Here is a 16,223-nt window from a genome sequence, read left to right as displayed (position 1 = left end):
TGGACCAGCAAAAGGCCTATGGACCCTTAAACTTTATTTAAACCCTCCTAATTGCATCCCAAAAAAGATATTTATATTGAGATAGCATCTGAACACCACCGAGCACTTATATAGCTGTTTTCATCCATGTCTCTAAGTGCTTCAAAAACACGGTTAAGCATCATTATCCACGTTTTAGAGAGGAGAAATGGAGGCACAGAGAAGTAAAGTGACTTTCCCAAGGTCCCACAGTCGTTGGCAGAGCTGGGAATAGAATCTGAGTCTTTCAAGTCCTCATCCAATACCGGATAGGCTCTATCAAAGTGTCTCTAAAGCTTCGTCTACAATAGAAATGTTGAAAAAATCTGACAGTGTTGCTAATATCAATTGGGTGTTCAGCTGAGCTGATGCTAGCAACGTTAGGAACCTTTGTATAGACAGGGCTTCTTCAACCGCTGATAGCATTTTTAGGACCAGTTAGATCTGTACCCAGCAGGCTAAGATGAAATGGTAACAAAGACATTAGCAGCCAATATCCTGCCTATCCTAAGACTCCTAATGTCGCTACCACCAGTTCATATGAATTGATGATAACAATGGTGGAAAATGTTCAGTTTCCCTATTGTAAACAGGGCTTGTATGCACGCATTCTAATGTATAACAGAATTAGGATTGCATGTATTTAAGCAACACAACACACCCTAAAAACAATATTTTAACAACTAAGAAGGAGCAGGGGTCTACACACAGTCTTATTTATCTTTTACCAATTTAAATGCACAAGTTCATGTGCCAGAACAAACTCATTTCTAACAAGCAAGAGATGTGCGTACACCCTGTTCCACATTCTATTTCCAGAGTTATATTATTGGCTGGGGTAAGAAATAGCAGCTGAACTAAATGGGAGGGAATGTACTTGTGAGCAACCACTTAAGCTAACAGAAGAAAAGTGGCATGGACAACATCTGGGCCTCACTGCTTGTTGTTAAGGGCTGAAGTGAACTCTGGCTCATAAATTCCAAGAATGGCTGTTTAATGCAAGCTGGTGCAGTTACTGCTTTGTAAAATGGTACATCAGTTCCAATTTGCTTTGCCTATTAATGCTTCTCAATTGAAATTCAATGGCTTTTGTGAGGGTTTTAAACCTATTTTGTTGCATATAATTTTCAAAAAACGCAAAGGTCTAATTCTATTACCGCACTGGCCTGCATGCTGACTGCACATACAGGTTCAGATGGAGCAGAAAAAGTTAAGTTAAAAGATGGGCAGATATCAGATGTAAACAAAAAGCACGTTTTCAAAACTGAAGTCCCTGGGAAAGAGGCCCATTACAGAGACAGCAAGGTTTATAGGTGGCATTTTATTCAAAACACCTGTTTAATTTAATGTTAACACTTTCCTTCCACTTCCATCCTTATCTAATCTAAAATTCTACAGTTTTATGCGTTCCATTATCTGGCACCTTAGCACTTCAGAGTGAATTTAAATTAAGTCTGGCTATTTACAAAGGATCACAGTATTTTATGAAGGTTTTTCGTCTAACAATAAACATTCAAGGAAATGCTGGTGCAATATTTAAAATTCTAATCAACATAAATAAATACAAAATGTTTTTTTAATTGTAAAATAATTTACACAAATTTAATTAACAGAAAAGAACAGATATCACCATGACAATTTAATAATGCAAAGCATGGCCCTGATCCTGCAATTTGTAGAGCCCCAGAGATTTCAGGGGGACTCCATGCAGGTGCAGAGGTTACACTGCATGCAGAATTGGAACTTACAAGTAAATGAAAAATTGGCTTCATTATTCATAACCACTGGAAATCTGAATGTCTGATCTAATTGTACGGCAAGTTTTATTGAGTTTTGATGAACTTAACCGTTACCTGAGTTAACATTAGTTAACTTAACAGGGTTAATAGCTATTAACCAAAACGCAAAATAAAAATGACGTTTTGTAGCCCTCTGATTTCCTTTGCTTGCTAATGGTAAAAGGTAATTCTTTCCGTCCTACTTTATCTCAAACTGGGGTGCTGCTGTGAAGTGTAATGATGTATCATTAAAATGGCAGAGCAGTTCCTTTCTATTAATGAACATAGTAAACTATGACAAGTACTTCTAAAAATGATTTTGAGCATAGGTTCTCGTTCTCTCTCTCACACACGCTCACTCTCTTTATCTAGTACATACTTATTTAGCTGAGTGATTGTTAAAGTGCTTGGTTTAACACAAATGTTCCTTTCCTCGGGGACTATGAGTTGAATATATTCCAGACCCACTTACTAACTTGCTTAACAGCTCGATGCAACGTAGAAAACGTCAGTACCAACATCCAACACTAATATTTTATTTTAATAATTATCCTGTTGATGTGCAACACCAACTATTAAAGTATAACAAGGAATGGTTTACTGATATCTGCAGGACAAAATTTGTCCCAGTGCATGAAGGAACAAGGATTCCGAAAACACAAATCGCCACTGGAACTAGCTGTTCATCAATAAGAAGCCCCTAATTTTTCCCCTTACTAAACCCATGCTCAACAGGGTTTTAAAAGAGAAAATAAAGGACAAAATTTGCTTTCCTTTAAATGTTGAGAGTCCTTTGGTAGGCAAGAGCGCTCATCAATTACACCTCTGCCATGAAAGCTTTTTTACACCACATCTTCACGCTTTTAGAGTGCACTTCTGAAGTATCAACCCTGGCAAAATCTTTACTGCTTGCTATACCTAAAATATAAAAATGAGAATGTGTTTCTTGTTATCTTGCTTCTGTTGGTTCTTCAAGAGTAAGCAGAAAACAGTTGAATTCTCAATATGCTGAGCTGTCTCTCAATATCCTTGAAAAGCACAAAAACTAGTCTTCAGTAGTAAATGAGACAAACTCATTAAGACAAATAGACATGATGTATTAACTGTATACATGTATGTGTGTGGAGCATACTATACAGAAGGCATCCAATGACTAAGAACAATATCTATTTCCAGAAGTCAAACGTCACAGCTCAGGTATGTTACTTTTGGATTTACATGAAAATAACCAAGAGACATTCAACACCAATCATTATAAAAAAAACAGTCTTCCAAAACTCTGGATTGGTTAGGTAGTCATATGGTCATGTAGGTAACTAGCACTACTGGATGGTGCAGATGTGCATCATGAACAGAACCTAATCAGATCACAAATACACTGCTTTCGAGTTGAATCCAAACAGAATACTGTGCATCTTTTATCATCTGAATGCAAGTGTCTACACCAGAAAACTGAGTTAAGGTCAAGTTGGGTTTTTAATTAGCTAATCTTGATATACCCATAACTTTTATCCTAGCATGGACACACTGCAATGCCTTTACCTTGATGGAGAGGTACACCCTGACCTGGGCAATCAAGATAAAGCATTGCAATGCATCCACACTCAGGAAATAAAAGTTGTGATTAGAGCAAAGTCAGTCAACACACTCAGCCTAACTTCAACCCATTTTTCTATTGTAGAAAAGCACTAAAAAGACACTGAGCAAAAAGTGAATATCCTCAGAAAAGCTGGTGTTTAAAAAAAATTCTGGCTGGATCCAACCAGACAAAACACAATTTGAGAACAAGCTATTGTGAGTAATTAGCTGAGATATGTTTGTACAGTCCCTTGAAAAAGTAAAGTGCCATGCAGTGGTCTTATTTCATTCACCCTTTCAGTGCCAACAGTTTTCAAACAGCCATGAGAACATCATCAGCTGCTTGCTCTACACAAAAAGAAGGGTTTAAAACTGCACTATCTACTTAGCCCTGATCTACATTACGAGTTTATGTAACGGTCGAATTTAGCAGTGTTAGATCGATTTAACCCTACACCTATCCACAGGATGAAGCCATTTTTGTTGGCTTAAATCTATTTCTGTACTCCTCCCCACTGAGGGGATTAGTGCTGAAATCTACATCGTCAGGTCGAATTTGGGGTAGCGTGGATGCAATTCGACGGTATGGGCCTCCAGGAGCTATCCCAGAGTGCTCCATTGTGACCGCTCTGGACAGCACTTTCAACTCAGATGCACTAGCCAGGTACACAGGAAAAGCACTGGGAACTTTTGAATTTAATTTCCTGTTTGGCCAGTGTGGTGAGCTCATCAGCAGAGGTGACCATGCAGTCCCAGAACTGCAAAAGAGCTCCAACATGGACCAAACGGGAGGTACTGGATCTGATTGCTGTATGGGGAGATGAATCTGTGCTATCAGAACTCCATTCCAAAAGATGAAATGCCAATATATTTGAAAAAATCTCCAAGGGCACGATGGACAGAGGCTATAACAGGGACCCACAGCAGTGCAGCTTGAAAATTAAGGAGCTCAGGCAAGCCTACCAAAAAACCGAAGAGGCAAACAGCCGCTCCAGGTCAGAGCCCCAGACTTTTAAAGCGGCTTCTGTGATGAGCGGCATGCAATTCTAGGGGGTGCCCCTACCACTTACCCACTCCACCCCTGTCCGTGGACACCTGCAAGTGGGGAGTCTCACACAACAGGGATGAGGATTTTGCGGACGAGGAAGATGAGGAGGAGGAGGAGGAGAACGCACAACAGGCAAGTGGAGAAACCGTTCTCCCCAACAGCCAAGAACTGTTTATCACCCTGGAGCCAATACCCTCCCAACCATCCTAAGGTGGGCTCCCGGACCATGAAGCCGAAGAAGGCACCTCTGGTGAGTGTACCCTTTGTAAATATAATACATGGTTTAAAAGTAAGCGCGTTTAATGATTAATTTGCCCTGAAGACTTGGGATGCATTTGCAGGCAGTGCAGCTACTGGAAAAGTCTGTTAACGTGTCTGGGGATGGAGCGGAAATCCTCCTGGGACATTATTAAGGGGACATTCAGAGGTGGCCATTCCAGGTGGGCTGTTTGCCTGTGGCTGAAAAGAAATCATCCCCGCTTTTAGCCACGCGGTTGGGGGGGAATAAGCACAGATAAGAAGGCGAAAAAAACGCACTCATGATGAAATGTTCTCTGAGCTCATGCAGTCCTCCTGCACTGAAAGAGCTCAGCAGAATGCATGGAGACAAACAATGACAGAGTCCCGGAAAGTAGAAAATGAACGCGAGGACAGGAGGGATGCGTGAGAGGAGAGGTTGTGGGAGCAAGAGGAGAGGTGGCAGCAGTGCGATGAGAGAAGGCAAGATGCAATGCTGAGGCTACTGGGGGATCAAACTAATATGCTCCGGCGTCTGGTGGAGCTGCAGGAAAGGCAGAAGGAGCACAGACCCCCGCTGCAGCCCCTGTGTAACCACCCGCCCTCCTCCGCAAGTTCCATAGCCTCCACACCCAAGAACTTGGGGGTGGGGGGGGGGGGGTGAGCTCCGGGAACCCAACCACTCTACACCCAAGCAACAGAAGGCTGGCATTCAATAAGTTTTGAAGTGCAGTGTGGCCTTGTCCTTCCATCCTCCTCTCATCCACCACCCCACCCAGTGCTTCCCTCCTCCTCCACCCCTCCCAGGCTACCTTGGCAGTTATCCCCCTATTTGTGTGATGAATTAATAAAGAATGCATGATTTTGAAACTACTATGACTCTATTGCCTCTGCAAGTGGTGATCGATGTGGGGAGGGCGGTTGGCTTACAGGGAAGTAAAGTGAACCAAGGAGGTTTGTTTTCATCACGGAGAAACTAACACAACTGTCACACCGTAGCCTGGCCAATCATGAAACTGTTTTTCAAAGCTTCTCTGATGCACAGCACACCCTGCTGTGCTCTTCTAATCGCCCTGGTGTCTGGCTGTGCGTAATCAGCAGCCGGGCGATTTGCCTCAACCTCTGACCCCGCCATAAACATCTCCCCCTTGCTCTCACAGAGACTGTGGAGCACACAGCAAGCAGCAATAACAATGGGAATATTGGTTTTGCTGAGGTCTAACCAAGTCAGTAAACTGCACCAGCACGCTTTTAAACATCCATATGCACATTCTACCACCATCCTGCACTTGCTCAGCCTATAGTTGAACAGCTCCTTACTACTGTCCAGGGTGCCTGTGTATGGCTTCATGAGCCATGGCATTAAGGGGTAGGCTGGGTCCCCAAGGATAACTACAAGCATTTCAACATCCCCAACAGTTATTTTCTGGTCTGGGAAGTAAGTTCCTTCTTGCAGCTGTTCAAGCAGACCAGAGTTCCTGAAGATGTGAGCGTCATGTACCTTTCCAGGCCAGCCCACGTTGATGTCGGTGAAACGTGCCTTGTGATCCACCAGTGCTTGCAGCATCATTGAAAAGTACCCCTTGCGGTTTATGTACTGGCTGCCAAGGTGATCCAGTCCCAAGACAGGGATATGCGTTCTATCTATCTCCCCACCACAGTTAGGGAATCCCATTGTAGCAAATCCATTCACTGTGACCTGCACATTTCCCAGAGTCATTACTCTTGATAGCAGCAGCTCAGTGATTGCGTTGGCTACTTGGATCACAGCAGCCCCAACAGTAGATTTGCCCACTCCAAACTGATTCCCGACTGACCGGTAGCTGTCTGGCATTGCAAGCTTCCAGAGGGCTAACGCCACTCACTTGTGAACTGTGAGGGCTGCTCTCATCTTGGTATTCTTGCACTTCAGGGCAAAAGAAAGCAAGTCACAAAGTCCCATCACCAGTCTGTGCTTGTTTCCCGGGCCCAGAATCAGCGTTCCATGGCATGAGCCTGCCCATTGCCACCACAATGTCCAAACTGCCGGGGCCCGTACTTTGAGATAAGTCTGTGTCCATGTCCTCATCACTCTCGTCACCGCGCTGCCGTCACCTCCTCGCCTGCTTTTGCAGATTCTGATTCTGCACATACTGCAGCATAACGCGCGAGGTGTTTACAATGCTTATAACTGCTGCGGTGATCTGAGCAGGCTCCATGCTTGCCATGGTATGGCGTCTGCAGAAGAGCAGAGTTGCAGTGGAAGTGGAGGCTGACGACGGATGCCACGAGAATAGATATTTATAGAGAGCGACGAGAGGACCTGTGAGGTGGATTCATGAGAGCAGAGCTGCAGCAGAAGCGGTGGAGGACGACAGTTAGCAGTCCTACTGCACCATCAGCTGAAAGCAATATGGTGTCCACACAGAAAAAAGGCGTGAAACGATTGTGTGCCGTTGCTTTCACAGAGGGAGGGGCGACTGACAACATGTACCCAAAACCACCCGCGACAATGTTTTTTGCCCCATCAGGCATTGGGAGCTTAACCCAGAATTCCAATGGGCGGTGGAGACTGCGGGAACTGTGGGATAGCTATCCACAGTGCAGCGCTCCATAAGTCGATGCTAGCCACAGTAGTGAGGATGCACTCCGCCAACTTAATGCGCTTAGTGTGGACATATGCAATCGACTGTATAAAATAGATTTCTAAAAATGGACCTATAATATCGACCTAATATCGTAGTGTAGACATAAGCTTTGAGTCACACAAGAGGAATTTCTCAGGAAAAGCTAGCAATTTGCTATTAAATGCAAAATATGGATATGAATAGAAATAGTTCACTACCTACACTGGCCCCCAAAAATAATTATTTTAATTGACAAGAAAAAGCGATAAGAGGTGAAAATTGAGAGAAATGTTTGATGTTTAAGTCAACATCACTTCAATTTCATCCACCAAGGTGTGCCCTGACAACACATTCCTTGCTCTATCATTGTGCTGAAATGAAACACACACACAAGCTCTCTGTATTTTCACATATAGCATATTAGAAGGTTTCTGTAAACATGATGAGATTTCATGTCTTTTTCCAGTGCTCAATACTGCAGATTGGATACAAGGACTATCTCAGGACCTAATGCTGCAAACACTCCCAATGTGTTTAGGAAATGCTAAACCAGTCTGATAACCTATTTCAGATGAGTGGCCAGTGCCAGAGGATTCAGAGAAAGCTACAGGAAACCTCAAAACAGACAATTATGCAATAATTTGCTCACATGGCGAGTTTCTTTCCAGCTGCAGACACTTAGTTTCAATTTATGCCCTGAAACATGAAGATTTATATTCTTATAAACTTTTAATCTAATATAACAATGGGTGTGTAATTATTATCCACGTAAACGTCTAATCCCTATTTAAATCCTGCTTGCCTTCAATAAAATCTTGTGACAATGAGTTCCACAAGTTAATTATATAGTACTAAAAAAGCATATCCTTCATCAGGGCATAGTGGTTACTAGTCACTGCTGTGAGTTACTACTCCTCAAACTAAGGGCTTTTCTTCACTACCAGGGGGATTGATGCTTCTGTAATCAATGCAGCGGGTATCAACTTAGCGGGCCTAGCGAAGACCCACTAAATCAATGGCAGAGCATCTCCCGTTGACTCAGCACAGTGAAGACACCAGGGTAAGTCGACCTAAGCTATATCAACTCCAGTTATGTTATTCATGTAGCTGGAGCAGCATAACTTAGGTCCATTTATCCCAGTAGTGAAGACAAGCCCTAAGTGTTTACAGGACTAGGCCCCTAGATTTCTCTCTCTCCAGGGCAGGGAAGGGCACATGCTTACTCAATGTCTGCAGAGCACCGTGTGTGTTTACAGCACTATTTGAATGATGTTAAATAAAATAGTAACTGTGTTTTGGTTGAAATAACTGATGGAGGTATCAACTGAAATCAGTTTTAAGACACCCTGTAGGGGTGATTGGAGACACACAGGGAAAAGGTTCAGGGAGCTGAATGTGTAAGAACGTTGAATGCAGCTTCTCCCCGACGTACACCTGTTTTGAACACGATGAATTCTGTTTTGGGCCTCTAATTTGTTCTGGCAAGTAGATCTGAGATAGGGATTGCGCAGAAGAGCTCCATTCAGTCAATTATTTACATCCACAGTGATGACCCCTCCCGTGCACTACTACACTTGCAGGAGACCTTACAATATACAATTGCAATGCTACTCATAGGAAAACTTGTGGGTGTTGTCGGGAATGTGCATTTTCTCAATGAAAGACTTGCAAGCGCCTGTTAATGCTCACATCTCTCAATTTTAACCAAAGTTCAAAGAATGTGTTTTAAGGTTCACTATCTCCCCCAAAGGGATGTTCTTAAAATGTCACCACATGCTATGGAGCCTTGTAATCCACTGTTTCTTATTTTTACTTAATACATGGACCCTATAAACACCTTCCTCCAACCTTTTCTCCATACTTCTTCTCTACACACAAATATCACAGCTCTCCCCACTCTGCTAGTCTCTCTCCCCGAGCAACACAACCACAACCTTCAGTAGCACTTCCAGTGGGCATCAGAGGCCACTGCTGGTATCAGAATTATTTATTATAAATTGTTTTTTGCCTTTTATATGCATCACCATCTGCACACATACATGATTCACCCTTTCTCTATGTACACCACACTTGAATCACAGGCTTTAATTCTTTTCCTTCCTGTAGCAGCTGGCATATTCTTACAACAAACCAATCTCTGGTAAAAATCTTTCCGTTAGCCAGAGTGACTCACTTACCTTGTCTCTGGATTGTAGCCCAATATGTAGAAAAATGAATCCACTCGGGCTTTAAACTCTCTAGCAGCAAATATGTCAGAGAAATGGGAGATATTACACTTCCCTCTGAAAGGAAGAGAACAAATGGTATTAGAATCCTATGCTGGACAACATTCATTTAGATAAGCACCACTCCACTTTGGAAATCAGTCAAGGGATGCATTGTGCTCTGCAGATGCCCAAACTTCATAATAATGCAAGATCCAACCCTACTATCAGTGACTTTCAGGCAAATTCTCCCATTAACTTCAATGAGAAACATTCATTAATATTATTCAGTCAGAACCCCTCCAGGGCAGTCACAAATGAAAAGGCTATACCTTTAAACACAAAACCTGCCCCAAACTGCAATGTTTAAAACGTTGAACATCCCTGCTCCAGCCCCTGGTTTTAATCTCTCTTTTTTCTTTTTAATAACTAACTCTTTAAAGTTGATGTACAAAATTTTGCTATTCATTAACTAAGAGGAGTGATTTTTTTTTTAATGGGTGAGTAAAATGACAGTCTTAATCACCACCCTCATGAGACTGGGGAGTACATGTGGTGTTTCATCTAATAAATTTTCAAGACAACCTCGTAAGTATGCTTTGACAATTTTTCAGATCAAAAACAAATTAATTGGCTAAGTATTTTTAGCAAGATGGCACTGTAAACAATATAAAACAATACAAGTTGCAACAACACAATCACTTGATCATCAGGAATAACACCTCACAAAGGTTTTGTTCCATCTGGCCGCAGAGGCCTCTAGACTGGCCTCAGCACTCATCTTTTGTTCTCATTAAGGATAGCCACCAAGGGAATTAAGCTGTAAAATGTTTCATTCTCCACTGTCTTGCTCTTGGGTTTGTTAAAGTATTTAGTGTACAGAAGCTGCTTTAAACATTCTGTAAAACACTGCACAGCAATTTACAGCAGTGAAGTAAATCAGACAGCTCAGAAGAGGGCATCAGAGGGAAATGGCTGATCAACTAGAGAGACTTACACTTATTACAGGTATTTGTGGGTAGATGTTTGCAGTTGTATTTTACCTGCAAGTGGAGACTACCAAGACTAGCGAACCACAAGACTACCTTTCTTTTCAGCAGTGTAAATGTCTTTAACATTAAAAGAACAGAAACAAACATTTCCTTCCATTTGTGAATCACTGACCATTCATTCCTCTAGATGGACCATTCACTAGTAACAATAATACTCTGCATTTAATTTCATCCAAGGATCTCAAAGCTCTTCACAAACATTAACTAAGCCTCATAAAAGCTCTGAGGTTGGCAAGTGCTATTTTATCTACAGGATTCTGGGCTCTTTTGCCACTTTTGGTCTCTGTAGAGACAGTAGCAATGTTTTACACTTGAAAGGCTGCAGTGGAAAACTGATCAGCACACTAATTGGTTTCCTTCTGCAACCCTTTCATGGGCAAAGCTCTTCTGAAAGTTCCATCAACCAAATGTGGCTAAGAATGGCAATTTTTTTCTTCATCATGCTCTTTACTCACATTGGCTACTGCAAACACAAAAACCACTAGGGGACCAGTCCTGCAATTTTAGTCACATGAATATTCTCTGAGAAGTTAACAGGCCTACTCATGTGAGGAGTAATTGCCTAATTCTTAGCTTCTGCAGCCAGGGGCAAAACAAACATTTATTTCTTGGTCAGCTATCGTCAGACTGCAGTGCAATGTTAAAATCCTCTGCAGTTTAAATCAAACATGTAGCCTTCTTGAAGCATTGACAATCCTGCTCACTGCTCATTTTATCTAAATTTCTTGAAAGGAGAGATAAGGAATTAAAAATTGGTGGCATTTGTTTTTATCTTTCACAGAAAATTTTGATCAGATAACTTTAAGGCAGATCAAATTTTTCTAAACTTTCCTTTGAATAACACCCCAAGACAATTTACCTGTACAGTAAATAATAAATAAAATCAAGAATATGCACTTATCCAGACACATAAAAGCAATACAATATTTTGATCATGGAATTTTATGCAGGTAATAAATACTTAGTATTGCTACTGAAGTGAAAGACAATTGTGTTTATTATACACTTACATAGTGTTCTGTAAGCACTTTCCAATTAAAGTTTTCTACTGATCAGAGCAGTGGACTGGGAGTTGGGATACTTGGTTATATTTCCTACTCTGTCATCAGCTTTCTGTGTAGTCATGGACAGACATCTGCATGAAGGGCATGGTAATGTTCTAATTTATTAAATTAAATTTAAAATTAATCTTTTTTCTGGACTTGACAATGCATCTAGTCTTCTCTATTTTGTCATTTAGGTGGTCAGATCTTCAGGGAAGTGACACTCCTTATATTTGTGTCTGGTAGGCAGCTGTGAAAATTACTGGCACATAATAAATGCTACTAGCTAGAGGAGAATGAGTGGAAAGGATGCACTCAGTTCTTTGCTATGCAAACAAATGTGTGTCTGAGCGTCAACGATTAGAAATAAGAAAAGGAGTACTTGTGGCACCTTAGAGACTAACAAATTTATTCGAGCGTAAGCTTTTGTGAGCTACAGCTCACTTCATCGGATGCATTCAGTGGCTCACGAAAGCTTATGCTCAAATAAATTTGTTAGTCTCTAAGGTGCCACAAGTCCTCCTTTTCTTTTTGCGGATATAGACCAACGTGGCTGCTACTCTGAAACTTAACATTTAGAAATGTAACTAGAAGCTCTGCTTCATTTTTCAAAAGGGGTAGTTTTAGAATACAACTGATAAACATTCATACAAGGACTGCCACAAATGGAAGAGGTAAGCCATAATGAAAATAAAACCATAAACCAACAGGAAGTGTAGTCTAAAGAGTCATTTAAAATATTTTCATGGTGAGTATTTTCTAAATCCGACTTATGGTATATCAGTCTTTTGTCTCAAATTAATCTATGAACTTTGTGTGTTTCATGTTGCCTCCAATTTGTTCTGGGTTTTATTTTATTTATTTTTAAATAAAGGGGGAAGAGAATGAGAACACAGAAGAGTCTACAATACTCCCAGGGAAAATTCCATACACATGTTTCAGTTTCTCAATGTCAAAGATGACAATTAAATTTACAAGCCTGGTTTCAACAATCCAGCCAGCCTCACATTCGTTAGCTATTCTCTCCAAGTATATCCATTTAATATGGGAGAGCTACCTTCCTTGAGACATAAAAACCACTTTGGAGTTTCAGGAAGATTACAGCACACCACTGGAATTTTCTTAGTTTATCTAAAATCCTGTAATAAGTCAAATAAAAGATTTTTTTCACCTCCCCTACGGCACAAGTTGCAGCTAATTTGCCTTGAAGTAAAGGGCTTCAGAGAAGTGGCTTTGAACAAAGAAAACGTCTCCAGATGGTTTCACTGAAACACCATCTGAGCATTATTATCAGGGAGATTATTCAGTTCACATTTTGACAATATCCATGCACTCTTCAGCAAGCTGAAAACTCAAAGGATGCCAGTAAAAATAATGCCTTAGTATTTCTATCAGAAAACATTTGTAAGTAATGGTGTCTCCCCCTTTGCATGGTCAAAGGTTAGCCACTTAAGTTAAAAACTAACTGGGCAAAGAGAGCAGCAACCCCTGGGGAAGGGCAGATAACAGAGAACAATACAGGGGTCCGTTACCGCCTCTGTTTATACAGCTAGCTTTTAATGGAGCTCTCAACTGAGCTACAATGATTTCTGCCTCAGAGCAAAAGTCTTTAATGCAATTTATCAGGGCTGCACTAACAGTCATTTTGCAAAGGGAGGTTATTGTTAATGGTGAAATGAAACAGAGAGGAAGGGAGGGTACCATTTCTACAATAACTAGCAATAATCTAAATTTGCAATGATGGGAAACAATATCTTCTGAACACCATAGACGAGCTGAGATTAAAATGAGATTTTAGAATCACAGCTTCTTTTCAAATTAGAACAGATAACACAAGTTAATTATTGCATGTGGTGAGAAGGAGCCTGAGCAATATGCTAATGTTCCCCAAACAGAAAAGGACAAAAGACAGCTCTCCTCCTCTATTCTAAGATTTTCCGTGCTATTTTTTCTTCCCTGCCAAGCCTGCTGTGGGATGCCGCACCAGGTCCTCTGTCACTTACCTAAGGGCAGCAGCATGATAAGTGTCAACATAATCTGAAATGAAGAGCTCTCTATTCTTGATCACTGGATCTGTAATAACAAGTTCTCGTCCAGAGTCTGTGAAAAGAGAAAAAGACATTAGCTGCAGAGTCCAAAAGCATCGACCTCTGTGGTTTCACAGGCACTTTGTAGGTTGAAGCCTGAGGTTAATACTTTCTTGAATACACACAGTCATTGAGATGTTAAGATTACACCAACATTGAAAATATAATTTTAAAATAGGGTTTTCTGTGGCACCCACTAAAATAATATTGAGCAGCTCATAAATATGAACGGATCCGTGCTCCCCATTTGGTATGGAAATACTATTAGCCCAATTTTATACAAGGGCTGCTGACAGGAGCTTTCCCTTTGTACCCCTTAAGAAGTGTGCAGGAAGGGAACAGCTCTTTTGGGCACAGCAGGAGAAAGTGCCTTCTCTAAAGAGCTCTACAGAGCAAGCACTTTCTTCTGTAACCCTCACCCCCCCACCCTACCCCCCACTCTGTCTGTTAGACAGTCTGTTCTATACAGTTTTACATGCCGGAGTTTTCTAAAATTTTATACATCATTTTGATCAATATCTGTGCACTGGAAGTCAGTGGTGTCATTTTGGCTGTGAAGAACATTTGTTTTCATGTTTTAAAATAGGTTGTTAAAATCCAAAATGCAAACCTTGACTATGGAGTCATCAATGATGCCTTTAATAATCCCTACTTAAGAACATAAAAATAGTTTTTATACGCACAGATTATGCTACTTAACAGAAGGCACAAAGCTATGAAAAATGTGGGCTTTGGCCTTGTGCCCATATTTCCAGGGTTAAACATTTAAAGTGAACCAGTGAGAGTGAATCATTAGACTCATGCAGATTTTACTACAGCACATACAAAAACGACCCTCCTAACATCACCATTAAAGAGAAAATATACATAGATTTATTCCACTGTATGCCAATCTATTTGGATACTTAAATATGAGTGGCAGTGTTCCATTTTTAAAGCATGACTTTTTTTGTTGATTTTTTTTTTTTTTTTTTTTTTTTTGAGATCACAATTCACCTCCAAAGGTTTTACGCGTTTTTGAGGCTGCCCCAAGGAAATTTCCAGCCAGGAAGAGTGGAATCAAGTTTTATGGCTCTCTTGAAGCCCAGGCAAAAATGATCCTGGAAGATTTAAGAATTCCTGTCTCTGCCACTATTATGAAGATCAACAGTTAATTATTTTGCAGCTGGGATGGGACATCAGAGGATGGATCACTCGACAATTGCCCTGTTCTGTTCATTCCCTCTGAAGCATCTGGCACTGGCCGCTGTCAGAAGACAGGACACTGGGTGAGATGGACCATTGGTCTGACCCAGTATGGCCATTCCTATTTAGTCCAAAAAATGGTGGGTGGAAGAGAGGGGAAAGAATCAGTTAGCAGTGCTTCCAATGAAACACTAACTGTTGTACTATGTGACAGCGAGTACTAATACACATTAGGATAAGGCTAAATAATCATGCCTCGGCAAGAACTTAGATCTAATACGTATGTCAGAGGCATCCAAGAGTAAAAGGGGCTACATGATTTATCCTTAACGCAACTTGATCTCATAAATGTTAATTATTTGTATAGTCCAAAAAAACCTCAAGGGATGCCAATAACTTTACCCATCTGCTGTCTCCAAGTACAACATTAAATACATACAGTACATACATACAGTAAATCATCATAACTGAGATGCAGCAGATAATAGCTATGGTTAGGGCCCATATGCTGCTAAAATGAACCCGGGCATAGATATTAAAGGACCTTATCATCTGCATTCTAATGTCTGGCTCACACTGACAATTCTTATCTCACATCCCTATGCAAAAACATTTATCTGGTTTTCCAGAGACTGGTAAGCACCCCTTGACCCCAGTAAATGACCACGTAAAAGCAAGTTAAGATTGACCCTACAGAGGATGACTCACCATTCTCGTTGTGTCGGTCCTGAACCAAATGCTGATAGACTGAATCTGGGACTTCAGACTGGCGATAGTACCATTTGACATTCATAAGGAGATGGTCCCGTTTGCTCTGAAAGAGAAGGTCTAAGGCATTACTGAAAAGGAATTGAGATAATGGCTGCCACACACATCTTCCAAAGCATAGAACTTAAGTACCACTGAACAAAATCTGAGGTCATGAGAATCAAAAGTAGAAAAATATTCACATAACGTAACAAACCCCAAGGGCAGTAGTACTTGTAGCACAGGAGGCCTTCATCCTTAATAAGACTAAAGAGAACAAGTGACATCCATTTCCATGCAACGTTAGGTGCACTTGCTTGACCAGCCAACACCAAACCTGGAAGTGGGGAGTCAGCAGCATCCTTAGGCTCTCACTGCACTCAAGCAATCTTCTTACCCATCAACTTCCAACAAATCCAAAGTAATGTTAGCCAGATACAGAGGAGCTACAATCAACTCCTTCCTGGCAGCAAAAAGAACAGAAACCCAATGGGGCTATTTTTAGACAGCAGACTTCCCACAAGCCTTCCCAGTGAGACATTGCTTTGACCATCATGTTTATGAATCTAACCCACAGTTACCAACTTCTCAACCAGAGTTAAAATGTAAATCCCTCTCACCAAGAGAATAATTTGTAGAT

General features: G+C 41.1%; 1 protein-coding gene across 4 annotated transcripts in view; it reads right to left on the bottom strand.

Annotated features, from left to right (window-relative positions):
• RERE (arginine-glutamic acid dipeptide repeats) overlaps nt 1-16,223 on the bottom strand; it is a 401,924-nt gene that overhangs the window by 164,675 nt on the left and 221,026 nt on the right. For all 4 annotated transcript variants that reach the window (XM_084652065.1, XM_084652067.1, XM_084652068.1 and 1 more), the window contains exons 4-6: nt 15,545-15,650; nt 13,568-13,664; nt 9,443-9,547 (exon numbers count right to left, since the gene is read on the bottom strand). In XM_084652065.1, coding sequence (XP_084508191.1) covers nt 9,443-9,547; nt 13,568-13,664; nt 15,545-15,650 — 308 coding nt within the window. The remainder of the gene's footprint in view (nt 1-9,442; nt 9,548-13,567; nt 13,665-15,544; nt 15,651-16,223) is intronic.

This window comes from Lepidochelys olivacea (assembly GCF_965140295.1).
Source record: "Lepidochelys olivacea isolate rLepOli2 genome assembly, chromosome: 18".
NCBI lineage: Eukaryota > Metazoa > Chordata > Testudines > Cheloniidae > Lepidochelys > Lepidochelys olivacea.
Note: the sequence above shows the minus strand (reverse complement) of the source record. Positions and strands in the feature narration are given on the sequence as shown.